We start from the raw sequence: 23,164 nt of genomic DNA on the forward strand, positions 1-23,164 counted from the left end.
GATTTACAATCTTGTGTTATTTCAGGTGTACAGCAAAGTAATTCAATTATATATATCGTTTTTCAAATTATAGGTTATTACAAGATATTGAATGTAGTTCCCTGTGCTATACAGTAAATTCTTGCTTATCTATTGCATATGTAGTAGTTTGTAATCCCATATTCCTAATTTATCCCTTCCCCTTTCCCCTTTGGTAACTGTAAGTTTGTTTTCTATGTCTGTCTGTTTCTGTTTTGTATATAGGTTCATTTGTGTTATTTTTAAGATTCCACATACAAGTTATATCACATAATATTTGTTTTTCTCTGTCTAACTTCACTTAGTATGATATTCTCTAGGTCCATCCATGTTGCTGAAAATGGCAATATTTCATTCTTTTTTATGGCTGAGTAATATTCCATCTTCTTAAACCAATCATCTGTTGATGGACACTTGAGTTGTTTCCGTGTCTTGGATATTGCAGACAGTGCTGCATTGGAGTGCATGTATCTTTTTGACTTAGAGTTTTCATCTTTTCCGGACATGTGCCCAGGAGTGGGATTGCTGGATCATATGGTAGCGCTAGTTTTAGTTTTTTTAAGGAAATCCCATACCGTTTTCCATAGTGGCTACACCAACAAAAAAATGCATTTATGTTAACATGTCATGGGTTTAACATTATTATTTAAAATAAATAATTTTTTTGATAAATTTATTTTATTTATTTATTTTTGGCTGGGTTGGGTCTTCGTTGCTGTGCACAGGCTTTCTCTAGTTGCAGCGGGCAGGGGCTACTCTTCGTTGCAGTGCACGGGCTTCTCATTGCGGTGGCTTCTGTTGTTGCAGAGCACGGGCTCTAGGCGCATGGGCTTCAGTAGTTGTGGCGTGCAGGCTCAGCTGTTGTGGCTCGCGGCTCTAGAGCACAGGCTCAGTAGTTGTGGTGCACAGGCTTAGTTGCTCCGTGGCATGTGGGATCTTCCCAGACCAGGGCTCGAACCCGTGCCCTCTGCATTGGCAGGTGGATTCTTAACCACTGTGCCACCAGGGAATCCCTCTTTTATTTTCAGTATAATAAGTATCAGTAGTTAAAACCCCATAAACAAAAGCTCTTAGGGTCCTCAGTAATTTTTAAGAAGGGGTCCTGAGATCCAAAAGTTTAAGAACTGGAGATGTAAATTTATGAATTCAGGTTCTGCTGAGAGACAGTACAATATTCTGCTTAAGAACACAGACTCTAGAGCTAGATTGCTTAGGTTTGAATCCCAGAACCAACACTCAGCATGTGTATGACCTCAGACAAATTACTTAATCAGTCTTGCCTAAGTTTCCCCATCTGAAAAACAAGAATAATAATGAAACTGATATCGTAGATTTTTGTGATTATTAAGTTAATTTATATAAATCACTTAGATTATGTTTGGCTCTTGGCAAATACTATACATGGTCATTTTTATTATAATAAATATAACAGCAAGCCACTGAGAGTTTTAGGAAGCAGTAATACATAATCTGATTTAGTAGTTTTTTTAAAAAATCTGTTGGCTGTTGTGTAGGAAATGGATTTTAAGAGAATAGAAGCCGAAGTAGGGAGACAAGTTAGGAGGCTCTGACAGCATCTCAGACAAGAGATGATGGTTTGGACTAGGGTGGTAATAAGGGAGAGGGCAGGAGTGAACCTTTTGGGGAAATATTGTGGCAGCAAAGCTGATAGGATTTGCATACCCTATTGGATGTGGAAGATGAAGCAAAGAAAAATCAAGGATGGCTATGAGGATTTTGATTGAATAGGGTAGATGAGGATTCCATTTCCTGGGATGGTGAAGACTGGAAGAGAAACATGATACAGGGTGATGCAATCTAGAGTTCTGTTCTAGACATGCCATGTTTGAGGCTTCTATTCCACGTCCCAGTAGAAATATCAAGACAGATATTTGAATCTGGAGTTAGTTCAGGAAGAGTTCAGGGTTCAAGATGTAAACTTTTCAGTCACCTTCTAGAGATTATATAAAGCCATGGGTGAGATTTGTTAGGATGAAAGTGTAGGCATTGAAAGATAACAGACTATGCAGCCCCCCCAAAAAATGCCCCTTTGGTATATTGATTATTTTGAGCTGTAGTCACTTGAAAAACAGCAAATACAAGCAGGGGCTTTCTCTGAACTCCTTTTATCTGCCTAAAGACAGATCCTCAAAAGGAGTTCAATTGTCATAAATCCCCTCCCTGGGAGTTTCGTCAACCAGGGAAGATTGACTCTTGTCACAGGAGAGGAGAATAAAAGTGGACACCGCAGCCAGACAGACTGTGTCACAAACTAACATACTTCCCATCTACTCGTCTAAAGGTCCGTTCATCTTTCCTAAAAATCATTTACTCTCCCCAAGAGGTCTACCTCCCTCCTCCCCTTTCCCTATTAAGTCTGAATTCTAAGCCATTTTATAAGTTACTCATTTTTCCCTGGGAATCTACCCCGTATACATAAAGTATACGTTTTGTTTTGTATTTGGGGGAGGGAAGATTTGAAAAGATCCTTTATTATTTATTTATTTACTTGTTTTTAACTATTCCAACAGGTTTTATTGTATTTTTTCTTCCATTTTTTTGAAATATAATTGACATAGGGCACTATATAAGTTTAAGTTGTACAGCTTAATGACAACTTACATAGATCATGAAATTATTATCACAGTAGGTTTAGTGAACAGCCATCATCTCACATAGATACAATGTTAAAGAAATGGAAAAAATTATTTCTCCTTGTGATGAGAACTCTTAGGATTTGTTCTCTTAACAACTTTCATGTATAACATACAGCAGCGGGCGGGGGCTACTCTTCGTTGTAGCCCCCGCCCGCTGCTGTATGTTATACATGAAAGTGTATAGTGTACGTTACATCCCTGGGACTTATTTATCTCAAAACTGGAGATTTGTACCTTTTGACTGCTCTCATCTAATCCTCCCACACACACCCCCCACCCTCCAGTAACCACAAATCTGATCTCTTTTCCTATGAGTTTGTTGTTTGTTTTTGAAATACAGTTGACCTCCAACACTGTGTTATTTCCTGTTACACAACATAGTGATTCAATATTTCTGTACATTTCAAAGTGATCACCATGAGAAAGCTAGCTATGATCTGTCACCATACAAAGATATTACATAGTTATTGGCTATATTCCCCACACAGTACATATCATGTCTGTGAATCATGTATTTTGCAACTGGAAATTTGTACCTCTTATCTCCCTCATGTATACACATTAATAACCTTCTGTTTGTTTTTCTCTTGTTAATCTGTCCTTTATTACAAGGGTCTCAGCTAAGAACTCAGAAGAGTAGAGGGAAAATTATTTCTCTCCCCTGCCTCCAACAGCAAGTACTGGGACAGTTCATTTTTATAATTTTTTTCATAAAAGCTAACTAAACAAAATGCCTTGTGTGGCACAAAATCATATCCTTATAAATTAAACGCTTTCAAGGTTTTGCCATTTTCCCTTTACCTGTTTTGCTTTCCTATGTCTATTATCCTTTTATACTCTTTTACACCTTTATGTGTCAAATTTTATTTCCCTCCAAAATTTCCTCACTCTGCTTCCGTAAACTACTTCTTTGTTATTTAAGTCCGTCTAATTCGTTGCCCTCCAGATGTTTCACCACCTGCCCTCCTCACCAGCCCCCAGCCCCCAGTCTCAATTAATAAGCTCAGAGTGGAGAAGCCTAGGCTTCTGGAATGTGGCAAAACCGATCCAAATTCTGGCTCTGCTACTTACCACCCAAGCGGCCTTGGACCCAAATGTTACCAACCAGGGTTCTTGGCCTTCCTTAATCAATAGAAATTGATCACAGGCCAGACAAGAAGTTCAGGCAAGGCTTTACTGGGGCTCCTGCTGCAGCAGGGGGAGCGAGAACAAGTAACAGTCCCTTGCTAGCTTGCTTCCCTGAGGGGATGGGGCGAGCTAGTTCCTTATATGGGGTGAGGGTAGAGGTGTGTCCAGGGGTCGAGCTGGAGGGTTGGCTCAGGTGTCAGCCCACCCCTCTGTGGTGTTGAGTTGGGGGGGGCTGTGTGAAGGGCCTTCCTGAGACAGACCCCTCCCCCTCAGGTTCTCTGCTTTATCTCCTCTCTGAAGTACCTAGGTAACAGTTATCTGATGCACATTTCCTGAGTTGTTTTACAGATGCTAAAATTCCCACCAAATGGAAGAAGTTAACTACTTGATAACCATGAGCACCCAGACTTATTGGAGCCTGAGGATTGATAGTGTTAAACCTGTGACCCTGCCCTGTTACCTCACCCTGTCAACCAGTCAGAGAATTGCATGAGCTGATCACAACCCTGTGACTCCCTCCCTCACCTTGTCTTTAAAAATGCCTCCCTGAACCCCACTGGGGAGTTTGCATTTTTAGAGCATTAGCTGCCCCAGACTCCTTGTCTGGCGCCTTACAATACACAGTGCACTTTCCTTCATCACAACCCAGTAGGTTGACTTTATGTGCAGGCAAGCAGACCCAAGTTTGGTTCGGCAGCAAAATCCAACCTTCCAGTATCATTGTCATCATTCCTGCTGATTTCACGTGTGTGTTTCAAACTACCCTTGCAACTTTCTAAATTTATGTCAAGAATTCTCACTAGCCTCTACATTCACATGCTCAATATAATTGTATATTCTTTCCCGACAAATTTACAGCTTTGTACTTTGTTTTGTTGACTCTTGTCCTCCATTTCTCTGATAAACACCTTAAGTTAAATAGTCTCTCCTTTTATTTCACAGGGATGCTGTGGGTGTCAGCTGTAAATGGGCTTGGTTTCTTTCTCACAGTCTTTTTTTTTTTTTTTTTTTTTTTGCGGTACGCGGGCCTCTCACTGTTGTGGCTTCTACCGTTGCGGAGCACAGGCTCCGGACGCGCAGGCTCAGCGGCCATGGCTCATGGGCCCAGCCGCTTCGCGGCATGTGGGATCTTCCCGGACCGGGGCACGAACCCGTGTCCCCTGCATCGGCAGGCGGACTCTCAACCACTGCGCCACCAGGGAAGCCCTCTCACAGTCTATTTTACATCCTTACCTATCAGGGACAGTCTGTCACTGTCTAGACCTCTGAGCGTTTTAAAAGCCTATAAAGGTGTTTGAGACCTAAAAGAAAGAAGTCTTGGCTCCAAATTCAAAAAAGGTAACTACAAAATCAAAACTGATAGCAAAACTATAAAACTCCTTTCAATTTTTTACAGAAAAATTTTTTACAGAAAAATGATGCATATCAAATATATTAAGTGTGGTCACATCTAATACATTTGATATGATGTGTCTTTGGGCGACCAGTTTCTGCAATCTTGAAGCATTAATAAAACTTTTCTCCCCTGATCTTCTTATCCCTTTCCATCTAATCCTATTTCATCAGGCATTTGTTCCTCCTTCAAATAATTTTGCCAAGTTTTAAGCATTCGATAAATTCATTTTTCCTAATCTCATACATAAGGTGAAAAGGAGTATCTACCACTCTACATTTCAGAACTTCTTTCTTTCAAATATATTCTGCTGATTCACTGTTAAATATAAAGAAATATATCTAAATAAATGTAGTTTAAATTTTTGTTCCTGTGGTAGATTCCAAATATTTGTCTTAGGGACAATTTTCTAATCACATCTAGCCACATAAGTATTTCTTGAATACAACTGAAATTTCTTTCCATTACTATTCTTTTCTAATAAAGTGAGGTTGTCATATACTTCGCTTTTTCAATTCAATTAATTTCAATTAAATAAATGTTCAATTAAAGTTAGAGAAGATATACCTACTATACACAAAAGTAGCGCAAAGGAAGGAGCAATTGATGCTGCCGTTTAGAGAAGGGCATCAAGGAATAACAATAACTATCTAGGTGCCAGGAACTTTATAATACCATTTTCTGCTTTAATTAAACCAAACTTCCTTGTGCTAGAATCTGCGAAGTTCACGCAACAGTAGTAACTTAATTTTCACTTGCTGGTGCTCCTGTGGATATATCTAGAAGTTGCTAGGCATGTCTTGAATATTGTCCAATAAGTCTGTTTGTCTCGGGAACTGCTGTGGGCCCACTGAGCATGAGGGTCTCCAGTGGATTCTGTCACCTGGTGAGTGCAGTTTGCTCACACATCGAAGTCCCCCACGGGGTGCTACCACAGCTCCAGCAATCCCGACAACCACCATGGAGGACTCTCAAAGTGCCAGAGCAGGCTGCCAGTTTTTGATCAAGTGAAGTACGACATCCCTCTTCTTTGTGTGATAGAGCCTGTTAGAGTGGCCCTAGGCAGTTATATGTATGACTTAATATTCTGCTGACTTCTTTATCAGGTTGTTCTTCCAGGTTTTTATTCCAGGTCTTTTTCTCTTTTGAACTGCATGTATGGACTGGATTGGAGACAGGCTGGAATAATATGGAGCTGTTGTTTGGCTGTTTCCCTGGGAGTGAATCACCTGTGGTGTGACTCTTCTACCCCAGGTGAGTGAATGTTGTTTGGGCAAATACCATCAATCATCTGGCACACCTACCCACCTCCAAACTCCAACAAGGGTCACAGCTCAGGCTTACTGGCTAGAATAGAAATTAAATTTATCTTACAAATAAGAAAACTAAAGATCAGCAAATGTAGGTAATCTGCTGGAGTTCATATGCTTAACAAACAGCTGAAACATGATTCAAATCCAGCTTCAAGTTTTGTGGGTCTTGGTTTTTTGTATAAGAATATCGAACTGCCTCCTGAAACTCAAAGATGCTCTTCTTTACCTCAAGATATACAATTCTGTTCTTTAAATGCTTGCCTTACCTTTCCAACTTTGTAAAGAAGCATCAATAAACAAAACTGATAATTACTCTGTTCGTAAGGAGTTTACACTTCAGGGGACTGATCACTTTTTTTCCTTCTTTCCCAAGCTATTATTTTAACCCGTATAACTAGGAGGAAGTAATCCTTCAGCTGCCTTGGCGTGGTGGGGAAGAGTAATGTCCAGCTTCTCTACAGGAGAATACAGAGTTCCTTTTTCAGGATTGACGTATCAACCCAACCAACCACTCCTGGCAGCCTACGGCCTGTTTCCTTCCGTGTGTCGGAGGTAAGAGAAAACAAACAAAGCTGTTTCCAGAGCATGGAGAACTTTATTGCAGCTAAGATGCATTACTGCTGTCTCCAGCACATATTTCCCTAAGTACATAAAGCTAGCCACCTGGACAGAGGAGGCAATCCAAGAGTCACTAGGAAATGGAACAGAATTCCAGCTGCCCCTGCAAGTGTGTAACAATGACCTACTCCAGCCTTTCCTGAGCATATGAGAAGACTGTACAAAATGGGCTGGGGAAGGAGGGAGAGGAAGACATTGCTCAGGGTTTAAATAGAGTTTCTTCTGTTGTTTGTTTGTTTGTTTTATTGGAGTATAATTGCTTTACAATGTTGTGTTAGTTTCTGCTGTACAACAAAGTGATTCAGTTATATGTATACATATATCCCCTCCCTCTTGAGCCTCCCTCCCACCCCACCCCATCCCACTCCTCTAGGTCATCACAGAGCACCGAGCTGAGAATGGGAGAGGGGAAGACAAGAGGAAACAGGCATAACAGGGAAAAGAAACAAGCCTGTCAGCCTGAAGCGCCCAGGCACTGGTGCGAGAATTTAGATATGCAGCCCTAGTGTACAATAGTGATTTGGGTGTCAGTCGGGTCACCCGACCTTGTGATCTAGATAACATGACTTTGAGCCTCATCTCATCCTTGTAGAAAGTTCAAAAACACTTCCCAATATTCCATCAAACCCTGAAGTCTTAAACTACCATGATCATCTCTGACTTCAGACTCCTGCTTCTGAGAGTCACCTAGCCATCCTACTCCTGTTCTTACCCCATGAATCTAGACACAGATATGAGCACCTTTCCATAATTCCCAAAAGTTAGGCAAGTCGTATCTGGCACAGACTTGACTGAAGGTTTCCCAGTTTTATCAGTTTTAAATTCCCGCTAGAATACAATTATCATGAAGGCAGAAATGTGTTCATTTGTGTAACCCCAGTGCTGAGGACGATTAGAGGATGCTCAATAGATACCTGTTGTGTGGATGAAGTAAGGCATCTTCTCCTCAAGGAAAAGACGAGCAACCTCTTATTTATTTTATACATCCTTGTTCTTAAATGTCTTCAGCCCGCATCCCACTAGGCCTTTCCCACAGGCCATTTATTTCTATGTAGCTCCCATCTCTTTCCCTTTATCTCTTTCCATCTCTCCTCCTCATTCCCCTGTTCCTGGATTAGCCCTGGGAACTTCACATTTTCCTCATTTTATCATGTAAAGCAATTTATATCTCTCTATGCCTAACTCAGAAGGTTTGCGTAACCAAATCCATTTTGGTGCTCAGCAAAACCGTATAGCCTTTTAGTTACCTGAACCCATCTGGCATTATGTTATCCTATGCGAATAGGACCAGTAAGGATTTCCTTCACAGGAAATAAACAGTTAAACTAGGAATCATTAAAAATTATATATTTATACCTTAAAAGTTTTATTTTATCTCAAAACATATTCATGTTTGTTTATTCACCCATTGGTTGATGTCAGGCCAAGTAATGTTCTTTAAGCATGAGTAGCCAGGTTGGAGCTCTGTATCCGCTTTCTTTCTTTCTTTTTTTTACTGAAGTATAGTTGATTTACAATATTTCAGGTATACAGCAAAGTGATTCAGTTGTGACACAAAGTGATTCAGTTGTGTCTTTTTCAGATTCTTTTCCATTATAGGTCATTACAAGATACTGAATGTAGTTCCCTGTGCTATACAGTAGATCCTTGTTGTTTATCTATTTTATATATAGTAGTGTGTATCTGTTAATCCCAAATTCCCAATTTGTCCCTCCCCCCGTATCAGCTTTCTTAAGTAAACCACACCCCTAGTGCATCTTGTGCTACTTCTGGTGTTTGATGTTTTAAGGTAATTGACAAGTTCTCTAAGGACAGAATTTCTTTTAGGTTTCTTTGTTATTCCCTGGTGTTTTATAGCAGTCTCGCCACAGCAGTTTTCTTAGTAATTTGCTTTGTTTAAGATTTCCAACAGTTTTTGTATGTATTTTATCAGATTACATAACATTTAATTAAGGACATAATTTAATAAATATGTTTGGCAAATTTGGGCGCAAGCACAAGGGACCCTTGGTAAGCAGATGACTTAATCGGAAGGAGCAGAAGTATTCACGAACACTGGCTGCAGGCATTCAGGGTGTATTTCAGCTAATCTGGTGCGTCTATTAAATCGTCCATTCAGAAATACTCTAATGTACAGCATGATGACTACAGCTAACACTGCTATATGATATATAGGAAAGCTGTTAGAATAAATTCCACGAGTTCTTATCAGAAGGAGAATTTTTTTTCCTTTATTCTTTCCTCCTTTCTTTTCTTTTTGTTGTATTTATGTGGCAAGATGGTTATTAGCTGAACCTATTGTGGTAATCATTTCACAATATATGTAAAGCAAACCATCATGCTGTGCCTTAAACTTATACAGTGATGTGTGTCAATTATCTCTCAATAACACTGGAAAAAGAGAAGTACTTTACTGTAGCCATTTTTCCTCAATAAATCCCGATCAGAATCTCTACTTTTGTGCTTATTTAAAAAAATACTTTCACGTTTTAGTTCTATCAGTTACATTAGTCCGTAAACTCACTTTTGCATCTGCACTGAGATAGGGAGAGAGGAAGCCTAGGACTGCTATAGACTGTAGAGATGCCGAGTACTCTGATAGGCCTGAAGGTGAGCAGGGGATCTTAATGAGAAGCATACAAAAGAGACCCAAAGTCTCGCCAGAAACGAAAGAGCGGCACATGCAGGTGACCTGCTCAGCTGCCCCTTCCCATGAGGAGTAATTCCCCTTTTTTTCTCATATCTTTAGGGCTTTTGTGTTCTACTGAAGAGTATATCTCATAAATCTGGCAACTCAGTGTTCCATTATTCGTTTTTGACCCTTGAAACTTTCCCAGCAGAGCCTGCCTCTCTTTAATCATGATCTACATGCTGGTAGTTTTACAACATAAAGAAGACACATAATGTTTGCCTTAAAGGATCCAGAAAGGACTGTCATCTTGTTCGTTCCCTTCTGAAAATCTTCCTGGTTCCATGCTATAACCAAAGGGTTCCCAGAACTGCATCTGCCTTCTGTCTTCATATCTGAATTAAAAGCACCTGACAGTTACAACTTCGTCCATCCCTTGACGTGGCTTTCTTTCATATTTGCAATTTGCAGGCCAAATCAAAAAACAAAAACAGTCTACTCTTTCTCCTACCACAGGAAGTGGGAATAGCAACATATTAACAGACAACCAAGTTTGAGTCCACAGTGGCCACCAAATGTGCAACATATAAAATCGTTACCTGTAGCAAAGGTTAATCACTGATGTGATGGCCGTGTGCCTCTCTGCAGCCTGCTGTTCCATTCTTCCTAACGTCCACTAAAAGTATCCAGGGGCACCCACTCCTGACCACTCTCAGTCACTCATCACCACGTACCCCCCCCATAAAATAACCCCAGTGCCTTCCTTCTGAATCAAAGCTGAATCCTATGAAGTCTGAGCATCTACCGTCCTCCCTCCAGGAGACACTAGAATTGAACCCACCTTATTCCACATCACTCATCCCCCCAAACATGGGTACTTGGTGTCATATCTTCTCTAGCCTTTTTTCATCCCCATATTGCTATGCCATGCTCAACACATGCCTCAGTATCCTGTATCTCTTTGTGGACTGTTCTGTACACCTCATGGCTAGGTTGGGAGAAGCAGGGGTCATGTGTTAGGGATGGGGCACACAGAGTACAAAGGCTCTAGTAACATTTTATACCTTAGGCTGTAATGTATGTACATGAGTGTTCATTTTATTATTCTTTTAATTTGTATATATTCATGGTAGTTATTCCTTTACATGTATGATCTACTTCATAATTTAAAAATTAAAAAAAAAATACCTCTGTTCTCTTGAGGCATGTACCATCTAGCCAGGATACTCTCTATCCCATTTCATCAACCACTGTCAGTTACTGAAGTCCTGGATATTCTCCCTGGTTTATTCCTCCCCAACAAGGGCCTGCTGTCAGTCTGGTTGATTTTCATACCCAGGAGGTGACCTGTCCAACAGACTGGACTCTGAGTTCCTGAAACTCCTTTGTTCAAAAACATTTTCCTTCCCCCCCTCAGCCACCTTGAACTTTTCAAATCAGTAATTCAGAAAACCCACCCTCTAATGCAAACACTATCCTTCCAGCTGTTTGTTTCAGCTGTCCCCTTTCCACCTGTACTTCTGCCTGCCTATTGTACCGTCATCCCTTCAAGCCTCTTCTTTTTTTTTTTTTTTTTTTTTGGCCGTGCCATGCGACATGCAGGGTCTTAGTTCTCCCACCAGGGATTGAACTCACAGCCTGGGCAGTGAAAGCATGAAGTCCTAACTACTGGACAACCAGGGAATTCCCTCAAGCTTCTTCTTTATGCCTTTCCCTCACTCCCCTCCTGCATGCACTTCATTGTTATTCAATTTAGATTTTATAGTCCATCTCTCCACTCTTTTGACTTTGTTCAATTTTTTTTTTATCCATTTGTTCTTTCATTGTACCTACCTGGAAAAACCATACCTGAATAAGCCCAACCATTCGCTTTCCTGTACTGCTCTTGGGCAGCTAAACATTGCTAGAGAAAATCATAAAGCTGGGCTGAGTAAGGCCAGTTTTCAGTCACTCATCTCCGAATCTCACCACTGACAAACAACATTAGGACACATCTCTTATCAGTCCCTTCTCTCACTCATCACAGTAACTTTTCAAGTCCCTCCCTTCTCAAGCCTCTGACTAGCCCAGCTCTCCTTTCATTCTCAGCCAATGACTCACCTCCTTCAGAAAATAAATTTAAACAATCATACATAAATGATCTCATCTTCCAGCCCACAAGTCTAGAAATATACGTGTATATATGAAACCGAGCAAATCCCTGCAGGGCCTTCGTGATTGCAGACCCTTCCATGTTCCCCCACTCCCACCTTTAGAAAAAAAAAACAACCTTATTTTCCCTGGCCTGTTTCATAAAACAGATTCAAGCAATTAATCATTTAAGGAGGGGCAAAAGCAGGAACTAAGAAAAGGCAGTCAAGCAAGGAAGGTGATAACAACTTAAGCAATAAGTAAAATTGAAGGATTGGGTCATAAAGTCCTAGTTCTCCTTGAGAAAAACAGATAACAGTGTCTGACACACATTCTTAAGTTATTTCTTACAGAAACCAGACCCCCGACCAGGTGGAAACTGCTGACCCTGAACACATAGACCATAGACTGGTTGGAGCTGGAAAATTGATGATCAAGATTACTGAAACACCACCCTGTCACCTTACTGTCTACCAATCCGAAAAGTGTCCATGAGCTGATCACACACCCTGCGACCCTCACCCCAACACTGCCTTTAAATACATTTCTCTGAAAACCATCGGGGAGTTTGGGTTTTTGAGTATTAGCTGCCCATTCTCCTTGTTGGGTGCCCTGCAGTAAACACTGAGCTTTCCTTCACCACAACCCAGTAGGTTGGCTTTGCTGCGTATCTAGGTGGGTGGATCCAAGTTCTGTTCAGGAACATACACAATCATCCTACAACACGTTCTTCCTTTTATAAGGAAGAGTTGTTCTTTCTGCCATGTTTGGAATCCCATTGCCTCTCATTTTCTTGGAGCCATCGTCATTTACGCCTCCTCTCTCACATTTGCCACCTCTCCCTCTCCACCAGCTCCTTATCAACATTTAAATAACTCAACTAACTTCCACCCTTAAAAATCCTCTCATAACCCTATCCCCACTTCTGGTTATCACTCTGTTTCTTTCCTCTGCTTCTGGTAAAAGAAACATAATTTCTGGTTGTTTTCAATCACTGAGTGGATTTCTAGAACCAGCCTATTTTTCAGGTTTTGGTCTACTATAAAATGAGGAGAATCATGAATGCTGTCCCATTCAATTTTACTAATCCCTTCTATTAATGTCTGGTTCGTTGAGTACCCAGAATGCATTTCTTCTTTCACCTGGGATGAACAGTAGAACCGACAAGGCTAAGTCAAGGGAGTGTTACACCAGGCAATTCCTGTCCTGTCCCAGGAGGTCTGGAGGCAGCCTTTCCGTGATCACTCACAAGATCTCTTTCATGTCATGATCTGAGGAAGTCCATTCTCCTTGTAGGCCCTGCAGTGGGGGATGCAACTCCCAGTGTAGAGGTGTGATCAGCTGGGACATGGTAAATCACTAGAGGGCCATTCAGGTTAACCTGAAGAGTGGCAACAGCCCAGCTTTTATTAAAATTTTTTTGTAGCACAACACCGTAAATCAACTATACTCCAATAAAATTAAAAAAAAAATTTTGGCGGCCGACCACCATGATTGATTGAATTTATCATTTCATATATTGTATTTGGTCAGTTTTAAACTGTAAATAGAGTTACTTCCGGGGAAAATTTGTAGGGCTACTTTCTCTCGCTGTCTTCTTTTGCTATTTGATGGTTTTCTTGTAATGATTTGCTTTCAAGTTTTTTCTCTTATCTTTTTTGTATCTACTATAGTTTTTCTTTGTGGTTAGCTCAAGGCATGCATAAAATATCTTGTAGTTGTAGCCATCTGTTTTAGGTTGATAACACCTTAACTTCAATTGCATACAAGAACTCTGTACTTTTACTCTCCTGTCCCCACACTTTCTATATTGTGTGCCCAATAACAAATTTTTATCATTTAACTTTTATATTAAGCTTAAACATAACTTAGGTACCACCATTACAATATTACTTTACTCTGCATTTTTTTTTTAACATCTTTATTGGGGTATAATTGCTTTACAATGGTGTGTTAGTTTCTGCTTTATAACAAAGTGAATCAGTCATACATAAACATATGTTCCCATATGTCTTCCCTCTTGCGTCTCCCTCCCTCCCACCCTCCCTATCCCACCCCTCCAGGCTGTCACAAAGCACCGAGCCAATATCCCTGTGCCATGCGGCTGCTTCCCACTAGCTATCTACCTTACTACGTTTGTTAGTGTGTATATGCCCATGACTCTCTCTCGCCCTGTCACAGCTCACCCTTCCCCCTCCCCAGTCTGCATTTTTTAATATATTTACCTTTGCCATGAGATTTATGCTCTCATATGCTTTTGTGTTGCTGTTTAGTATGTTTTCATTTCAATTTGAAGAACTCCTTAAGCATTTCTGTAAGGCAGGTCTAGTGGTGATGAGCTATCTTAGTTTTTGCTTATCTGGGAAAGACTCTATCTCTCCTCCATTTTTAGAGGATAATTTTGCTGGTATAATATTTTTGGTTGGCAGGGTTTTTTCTTTCAGGTACTTTGAACATATCATTGCACTGTTTCCTTGCCTACAAGATTTGGGCTGAGAAATCCACTGATAGTCTTATAGGGGTTCCATTTCATGTGATGAGTCACTTTTCTCTTGCTGCTTTCAGAATCCTAGAGCTTAGTCAACAGCTTTCCCATCCACCCAGCTGAGTGTATAACGGGTCACTCTTGACTCCTCCCTCTCTCTAATGCCCCAGGTCCAATGAAATATCTTCTTATCATTTTACCTTTTAGATGTCTCTTGAACCCACTTCCACTGCCACGGCCCTCATCTGGCCCCCTTCACTTCTCGCCTAAACCACAGAAGCAGCCTCTTAATTTGCTCCATGACCCCACTCCTGCCTCTCTCTAGGTCATTTCTTCCATGGCAGCCTAAGTGCTCTTTACAACATTTATCTGATCATGTCCCTTTCTTGACTCTTAGGGTAAAGTTCCAAATTCGCAATGGCTCACAGGAAACCCCCTGGCCTACACTTGCCTACTCCTCTGGCATCCTTTACTGCCCTGGACTAGCTTTCTTCACTTCAGCCATACTATATCTCTTTCAGTTCCTCAAATATCCATGCCCCCTCCCACTTCTGGGCCTCTGCACAAGCTCTGTCCCAGCCTCACATGCTCTCCCTCACTTCCCATTCAGCTAACACCTGTTCATCCTCCAGGGCTCAGCTCAAAGGTTACTTTCTCAGGGACGCGTCCTTGACTTTCCAGAATAGGTTAGGTTAATCTGCCATGTGCTCCCACAGCACTCTGCACTGTTTTTCATTGTTGAGTTTAGTTATTCATAATTATTTATTTAATGTTTGTCTTCCCCACCAGTAGACATATGTTCCATGAAGACATTAATGTATCCATGTCATTCATGGCTGTATGCCCAGTGCCCTTCCAATGCCCCGTCAAGTCCCAATAATAGTTGCTGACTGGGTGAGTGAAACACAGATCTTCCTAGTTAAGGATTCAGTTTCAATGTGCAACTATAACCTAAAAGCTAATAATCTATCATATTTGTGCTTGCCTTGAACACTTTGACCTTTATTTTCCATCTTACAAAGCGTTTTTGGTATATACAATACTGCCCTCTTCCTCTTTTCCCTCTTCTCAGTGATGTGTCACCAGTGATTTTTTTTTATTGGGTGAGGCGCAGGTAATCTTGTTTATAACTCTGACCTTTCTGTGAGCAAACACGCAAAGTGAACTTTGGTTTATCTCCTACTGTAATGTAGCTGCTAATTGCCGACAGGAAGGCTGTATTCTGTGGTCCACGTGACCAGTGGGGTGACCAGAAAGGAGCGTGGGGAAGAGTAGACCACGGGACTCAGTGACAGGCTGTTCATTTGGAGTTCCTGCTTCCCTGAAAGGCCCAGAGTAAAGCAAGGAGTATGGTGCTGAGGTGAGGGAGGTCATGAAGACGCCACTGTTGGCCTTGGCTTTGTGGTCACTGCTCCTCCGACCAGGGCTTTTGTTCTGGACCTCCCAAGTGAGTCAGAACTGCCACAATGGCAGCTACGAGATCACTGTGCTGATGGTGAACAACTCGGCCTTCCCAGAGTCCCAGGTTAACTTGAAAGATGTGGTGAACGCGGGAATGGAAATAGTGAGACAGCGTCTGCTTGAAGCTGGTAAGAAGATGGTAACAGAATTCTCCTCCCTGTTACCACCTCTGGGGTCAGAGGGTTGCTAAGCGAAGACCTGTGTTCTCTGCCTGATCACCCAACCTTCTCTAAGGGCCTGGCCCACAGGCCTTTTCTATTTCAAGGCAATAGATCCTCAAAGAGAAGGATTTGAGCCCTACCTCAATGAGTTCACTCATGATCTACTCTGCTTTGGGGATGGCCCCGACCCAGGTGTTCACAGCAGTGAAATGTCCCAGCTAAAGCTGGATTTAACTTAACTGGACTTAAGTAGATAACACTACTCAGCATCAGGAAGGCATTATGTTTCCTTCTGTAGCTTCTCAGAGGCAAGATTTGGTCTGTGTCTGAGATTTCACAGGGTTACCAGTCAAGAAGATGAATTAAGTAAAGATCCAGGTGCTAACTCTTTCACTGGGATTTTTAATCCATCTATGCACTCTTGACATCTCTGGTGGCTGTTATTATAAGATACAGTCAATATGATAAATTTGCAATCAAATTCAGTGTTGAAGTTCTTTATTGTATCTCTTTTTTGGGGGGTATAAGAAAATTATTTTATTTTACTTTTTAAAATGTTTTATTGAAGTATAGTTGATTTACAATGTTGTGTTAATTTCTGGTGTACAGCAAAGTCATTCAGTTGTGTGTGTGTGTGTGTGTGTGTGTGTGTGTGTATTCTTTTCCATTATGGTTTATCACAGGATGAATATAGTTCCCTGTGCTCTACAATAGGACCTTGTTGTTTATCCATACTATATATGCTAGTTTGCATGTATCTCTTAATTATTAAAATAAGCTATACCAGTAGATAAAACATGTAGAATAAAGGGAAAAAAGTCACCCCTGATAATTTCCAGCCACCTGGATATTTCCAGTATCTTTTCATATGCCTCTGAGTTTCTTGTTTTTAAGAACATAGTTGAGGTCACTATGGCACAGAAACAATTTTCTGTCCTTCTTATTTCATTTCACATGATTCTACAAGTGGCTTTCCTAGAGCTGCATAATCTTCTTAGCATCATGTGAATGAATGACCAATACCCCTTAGAGTAGATACCCTCCCAAATCATGTAATAATTCCCTATGGTAGGACATTCCATTGTTTTTAATTTCTCACGATTATTTAAAAACTACTACAATAGACATTTTTATGTACATAGTTTTTTTCCATGCTTTGAGGTGAGGTTGCCATAAGTATAATTACTGAGTCAATGAGTATTTCATACATCTTAATGGTTATTTATGGTTCTAAGGAGAGGATGTCTTAATTTTCTCTATTTAAATTTTGTGGTAATAATAGCAATAGGTATCATAGATCATATATGTGTAATAACTGTCTTCTGTGCAATATACATTTCTTCAGTCCTTTCTGAGACTGGATTCAGATATAAATGGATGGATCTGATCTAGCGCTGTAATGGAACTAGGAGGTCATTTAATAAAATCCCCTTATTTACCTGGGCAGTGTGGTATAGTGGAAAGAACATTTGATTCGCAGTCTGAGGACCTGAATTGGAGTCCCTGCCAATCTCATGTGAGCTATTTCCCTTGGTCTCCCTGAACTTGGTGTTCTTGTTTTTTGAATACCTGTCAAGTGCTAAGTAAGATATAGAATCTCTTTACTCGCCACAGCTCTGTATGATCAACACTGCTGACACTGTTTCACAGCAGAGGTTTAATAACTTTGCTGCAGTCATACAAGTTGTCTGTTTGAAATGAGAGTCAAACCCCTATCTGTCAGATTCCACAGAGTGTATCATGTCACCACTGTAAGATCTTTACCCATCCATTGCTCGTGAAAATAAGGTAGTGGGACACTGTGGTTAGAAGCAGAGATTTGGAATCGGACAGACCTTGGTTCATATTCCAGCCTTTTATCCAACCATTCATCACCAGTGACCTCACGCAAGTTACTTACATTTTCTGAGCCTCAGTTCCCTCACCTGTAAAATGACGATAAATAGTAGTTTCCTTCTGTGGGTGTGGTGTGAATTAAATGAGGAGGTTCACATAAAGTACCTAATTCACTGACTAATACATAGCCAGAGCTCCATAAATGGCTGTTGTTTTATTGTTGCTGCTCTTACTGTTGTGCTTGTGAAGGACGTTGATATTGTGTTTGTTGCTGTGGTGTCGGAACACGTTACCAGGCATATCTCAAAAGCGAAGCCTGATTTGAAGTCATCCCATCCCATTGTCTAAAAAGTGTTCAGTATTTTCTTGAGAAATCACTTGGGATTTGGGGAGATAAAAGTAAGCAAAAGGACATCACAGCACCATAATCATGAGAGGCGGCAGCTCACCACAGTACGTTCTACAGAAGTGGTTCTCAAACTTCCCATCTCAAGGCCTTTTTACACGCTTAAAAATAATCATGGGTTCTAAAGCGTTTCGTTTATGTTACATTTATCAATGTTTATTATATGGGAAATTAAAACTGAAAAATGTTCAAAATATTTTCTTATTGATGCAGTTAAAATAACAATTGTAAGAATTTGTTAACATAAATAAAATTTCATATTAAAGAAAACATATTTCTCAAACCAAAAACTCTTAGAAGTAGGTGGGAAAAGTGGCAGAAACTCACATTTTAGCAAATCTCTAATATCAGGCTTAATAGAAAATGGTTGGATTCTCCTATCTGCTTCTGCAATTAAAATGTTGCCATACTACATATTATGTAGCCTCTGGAAAACCTCACTATATGCTCGTGAATGTCTTAAACTAATAGAATAGTTTCGACCCCGTGGACCTCCTGAAAGAGTCTCAAGGTGCCTCAGGGGTCTGTGGCACACACTTCGAGAACCACTGCTCTATAGCATATTGGTTCCAGAATCAGACTGCCCTATGTTCAAAACCCAGCTCCACTCCCTGCCAGCTGGGAACCCTGAGCAAGTTAACTTGCCTCTCTAGATCTCCTCTTTCTAGAGGGGTAGAAAAATAAAGTCTCATGGCTGGTATAAACTTCCTGAGAAATAACACTAGCCTTCTCTTTCCCCTCATTTCTGGATAATAGGCCTAAACGTGACCGTGAATGCCAGCTTCATCAATTCGGAAGGTATGATTTATAAGTCCAGTGACTGCCGGAGTAGCACCTGTGAAGGCCTCGACCTACTCAGGACGATTTCAGTGAGTACCTGCCTTCGCAGAGTCAGCTCACACCCTCCTGCCTCAGGAGGGCCGCAGCGTGAGCTCGGGCACTGGCCCGCCAGGATCTCTCACATCGTCTCCAGCTATGCAGCTGAGTGATTTGGGGACCAGGTGCTCCGACTGTATCCCCATCTATTTCCCAAGTGATAGGCACCCTCCAGGAATCTAGGAAAGCGGGGAGAACCTTAGCTATGTTCTGTCTGTACACGTTCAGTGGTATGGAGGGGAATTATTTTGTTTTCAGCTGTTTTTAGAACTTTTAACAAATCTAAATGTTGGTATTAACTGGTTTGCCTTCGTGTCCCTCAAGAAAAATCTGAGGTGCCCCATTAAAAAATATACTCTAAAGCCTTACACCAGACACCTGTTACAGTCATCACCATATGCACGGTCGCAGGTTTATCGCTTAAGGGCTGAATCTGAAACCTAACTTTAAAGTAGTAACTGTAATGTCAATCCGTAGAAATGGGAAGACAGAGATTCTTGCCTAGTTCCTCCTGCCAACTCCATCCCCAACCAGAGCTTTCTGGAACTGAAGAGTAGTCCAAGCTCTCTAGAGGCAGGTAGGGTGTGAGATGTCCCTTTGGTACAGAGACCTAAGGGAAGGCCGTCCGGGAAGCTGAGCACTGGGCACAGATCCATGGCTCTGAAGCTCTCATCAGTAACATCACATCGACCAGATTGGCCGCACTCCTGTCAGGAAGTGGTCATTCTTTTTTTGCGGTACGCGGGCCTCTCACTGCTGTGGCCGCTCCCGTTGCGGAGCACAGGCTCCGGACGCGCAGGCTCAGCGGCCATGGCTCACGGGCCCAGCCGCTCTGCGGCATGTGGGATCTTCCCGGACCGGGGCACGAACCCGCGTCCCCTGCACCGGCAGGCGGACTCTCAACCACTGCACCACCAGGGGAGCCCAGGAAGTGGTCATTCTTGATCATGGGAGGGCAAGGAGCGAGCAAGGGGAGTTTAATAAACAGGTGTGCCTCATCCCTGTCTCCGAAGGTGGGAGGTCCCACCTCATTCTCCAACACCAACAACAGAATGCTCCTAATCAGTTTCCCCTTGAGAAAGAGTGGAATTAAGATCTATAGTCTCTCACCCGGCCACACTGCATTTTGTTCTCTCCAGCCCCGCTTTGTAGCTCTCCCTAAACCCGAAACTTGCCCTGTCCTTGCATAGCACCTCCAAATCTAGCGTCTTCACCCCTTGACCTACAGATAACTGCTAATGTGACAGTCTGCCAGTCCCTCTCCCACCACTGGACATCCTCCTCTTGATAGAGTCCAGGGTCACGTCAGTCAGCTCACCTTCAGTGGGATGCCCTTCCCTCCATCCGCAGCCTCTCCCCTCTCGGACCCCTTTATCCCTCGGCTGGCCCTTGCCCAGCCCAAGGCATGCACGCGGCTCCTTTCTGCTCTACATTCTAACATCTCGAGAGGCCCGCTTTCTAGCCTTCTGGGAGCCTTCCCCTTGCTGGTTCTTTCCTGTGCATTGATTCACAGTTTTAGTTTTAGGAATTGGTTGTTATTTTTTTCTCCTACAGGAGACCAAACAGATGGGATGTGTCCTCATGGGGCCCACATGTACCTATTCCACCTTCCAGATGTAGTAAGTAGTCTGGTTTGTTGTTTTCATGCCCCTGTGAATTGAAGTCAGGACATCATATCAAGATTTAACTGATGTATCAAACAGCAGTCTACTCAGGGCAATACAATTGAGGGTGCCAGGGCCCTCGTATGTTACAGTCTCTCTATAACTGTCATTCCCTCATCCGGGTAACTCTGCCTTTGCTCAGTGTGGGGTGGATGACAGTAGATATTCCACTTCTGTTACTAACATCTGAGCTTGAAAAGCAAAAAGGTAGAGGTGAAAAGTTAGACTCCAGGCAGGACACAGGGAAGATAGTGAACTTAGATATTTTGAGAGTTGAATAAAGGAAATCTTCCCAGAAGTATGGGCAGAATGTGCCCAAACACAAAGGAAAGTGCAGCACCCTAGGGCATTAACAGGGCTCCGTTCCCTCCTTAGGGCTGTAAGAATAGGGAAGGTAGCAGGGTTCTTATTTCAAAGCACTATTTGAGGATTATATATATAACATACTAAAGTACTTTGCACAGTGCCCTTATCAGCTTAGAAAAAAAAGAAAAAGCTTCCACTGTATTTAGAGTGAAAATACTTCCTGGCTTTGGGAAAATCGCCCTCACCCCTTTCGATCATTTCACTCAGCGTAATTCTTCTCACTGCAAAACACTTTGTTCCGCCAGATCACCTCTCCCCCAATCCAAATCCCTCTCACAGGCCTTTCTTTCACCTGTTTCATCTCCCCGTGAATCAAGGATCACCCTTTGTCTACACAGAGAAAACTATGCTGAAGGAACACTTGCAATAGGTTTTGAAGGGTAGACATTAGACTTCTGAAATTTCTGTTGCAAAGTCTGCTTCTCACACCTCCCACCCAGCTGTATAAACAGACTCAGACGTTCAAACCCACACAGACCATAGACACCCCACAGAAGCACATTTGACCTCATCTTCTGTACCGAAGTGCAGACGAATACAGAATCTTATCTTCCTTGTGCTCATTCCCAGCTGTCATCTTACCTGACCATTTACTGATATTGCTGGAGAGTGTGCCCAGAAGGAAAGGAGAAGTAGAACATTGATTCACCACTTATGAGGAACTTCCATGTGCAAAGACGCATTTTTGTTGTGTCAGAGCGGAGACAATTAATAGAGAAGGTGACGAGGACACTGGTGACCAATACAAGGCAGAGTGGAACAGGTTCCCTTAGAGAAGTACAAGCAAGGCGCTATGGAGGCACAGAGGGAATGGTCCCTCTGGTTGGGAGAATTAAGCTTCAAGAGGAGAAAGACTTCATGAAGGAGATGGTATATGAGTTGAGTGTTGAAGAATGGGTTAAATTGTAATGGGTAGAGATGATGTGATCAGCATCCCAGCCAGCTGAGGGAGAAGCATATGTGAAAGCAAAGCATCAGGCAAGTGTAGAAAATTTGTGAAAGTCTGTATTAACTGGAGTGAAAGAGATGTATAGGGGAGTAGTAGAGAGAAAACTAGGAAAATTAGACAGGGCCGTATTTGAGTGGCCATGAGTTCTAAGTGAGGGAAGCGTTTTTAATTAGATTTGCATCAGAAACCACTAAAACAGCAGGGAAGTACCATCAGAAGCAGCTCAACTTTGGGGAAGAATGATTGGAAACAGTGTAGAGGAAAGGCTGGAGCCCACCAGGAGAGACTGAGGACAGGAAAATCAGGGGAGGAAGAGATCCTGAACTAGTGAGGAAGCAGTCGACTTGGAATAGGTGTATCGCCTTAAAGATATTTAAAAGTAGAATCAATAGCATTTGATAACTGATCGGATACTGGAGTGTGGGACGAAAAGTAGTTGTTGAAAAGGCTTTGAGATGTCAAAACGCTAAAAGAAATGGGAAAATCAGGATAAGGAACAGTTCTGAGAAACAAAACTAAGAGACAAATTTAACTGTGGCCGTGAGGAGTTTGAAATGCAAGCAGGACACCCAAGTGAAACCTTTCAGTGGAGCACCGAAGATGGAAGGGGAGGTCATTTTCCTCCCTTTATCAAATACATCTTAAGCATCTACACATAAAGCAGGCAGACCGGAAATGCTGCGGTGAACAAGCTGGGCGTGATTCCACCTTCGTGGCGCTTGCAGTCTGGTGGAGGAGACAGGTATTCAACAGGTTCTCACCCATGATTCCTGGTCTTAGTTATCAAGGAACGCTCTCCTGATGGATAAAGAGATGTTTAATTAAGGACCTGATGGATGAGTAAGTATCAGCCAGGCAAAGACAGAGGGGAGCAGCATTTCTGGCATCTGTAAAGACCCTGGTAGAAAATAAAGCTTGCTATGCTTAAGGGACCACAAGAAGACCCGTGGGCCAAGCAGCGGAAGGAAAACAGTAAGGTCCTCAGGTGATGTCTGTCTCAAAGGCCGTCCGTAGAAGAGCTGGCAATAAGGCAATGCATGGAGGGAAGCTGCAGAGGGCATCTTCTGGGCTTTA

At 42.0% G+C, this 23,164-nt stretch overlaps 1 protein-coding gene across 1 annotated transcript in view; it reads left to right on the plus strand.

The window, feature by feature from the left end:
* The window catches only part of GUCY2C (guanylate cyclase 2C), a 108,799-nt gene that overhangs the window by 23,453 nt on the left and 62,182 nt on the right, over positions 1 to 23,164 (plus strand). Inside the window, exons 2-5 of the mRNA XM_030841351.2 lie at positions 6,375 to 6,450; positions 6,883 to 7,061; positions 18,992 to 19,104; positions 20,666 to 20,730. Of these exons, the coding sequence (XP_030697211.1) occupies positions 19,036 to 19,104; positions 20,666 to 20,730 (134 nt within the window). The 5' untranslated portion in view covers positions 6,375 to 6,450; positions 6,883 to 7,061; positions 18,992 to 19,035. The remainder of the gene's footprint in view (positions 1 to 6,374; positions 6,451 to 6,882; positions 7,062 to 18,991; positions 19,105 to 20,665; positions 20,731 to 23,164) is intronic.

Source organism: Globicephala melas, chromosome 10, assembly GCF_963455315.2.
Source record: "Globicephala melas chromosome 10, mGloMel1.2, whole genome shotgun sequence".
Classification (NCBI taxonomy): Eukaryota; Metazoa; Chordata; class Mammalia; order Artiodactyla; family Delphinidae; genus Globicephala; species Globicephala melas.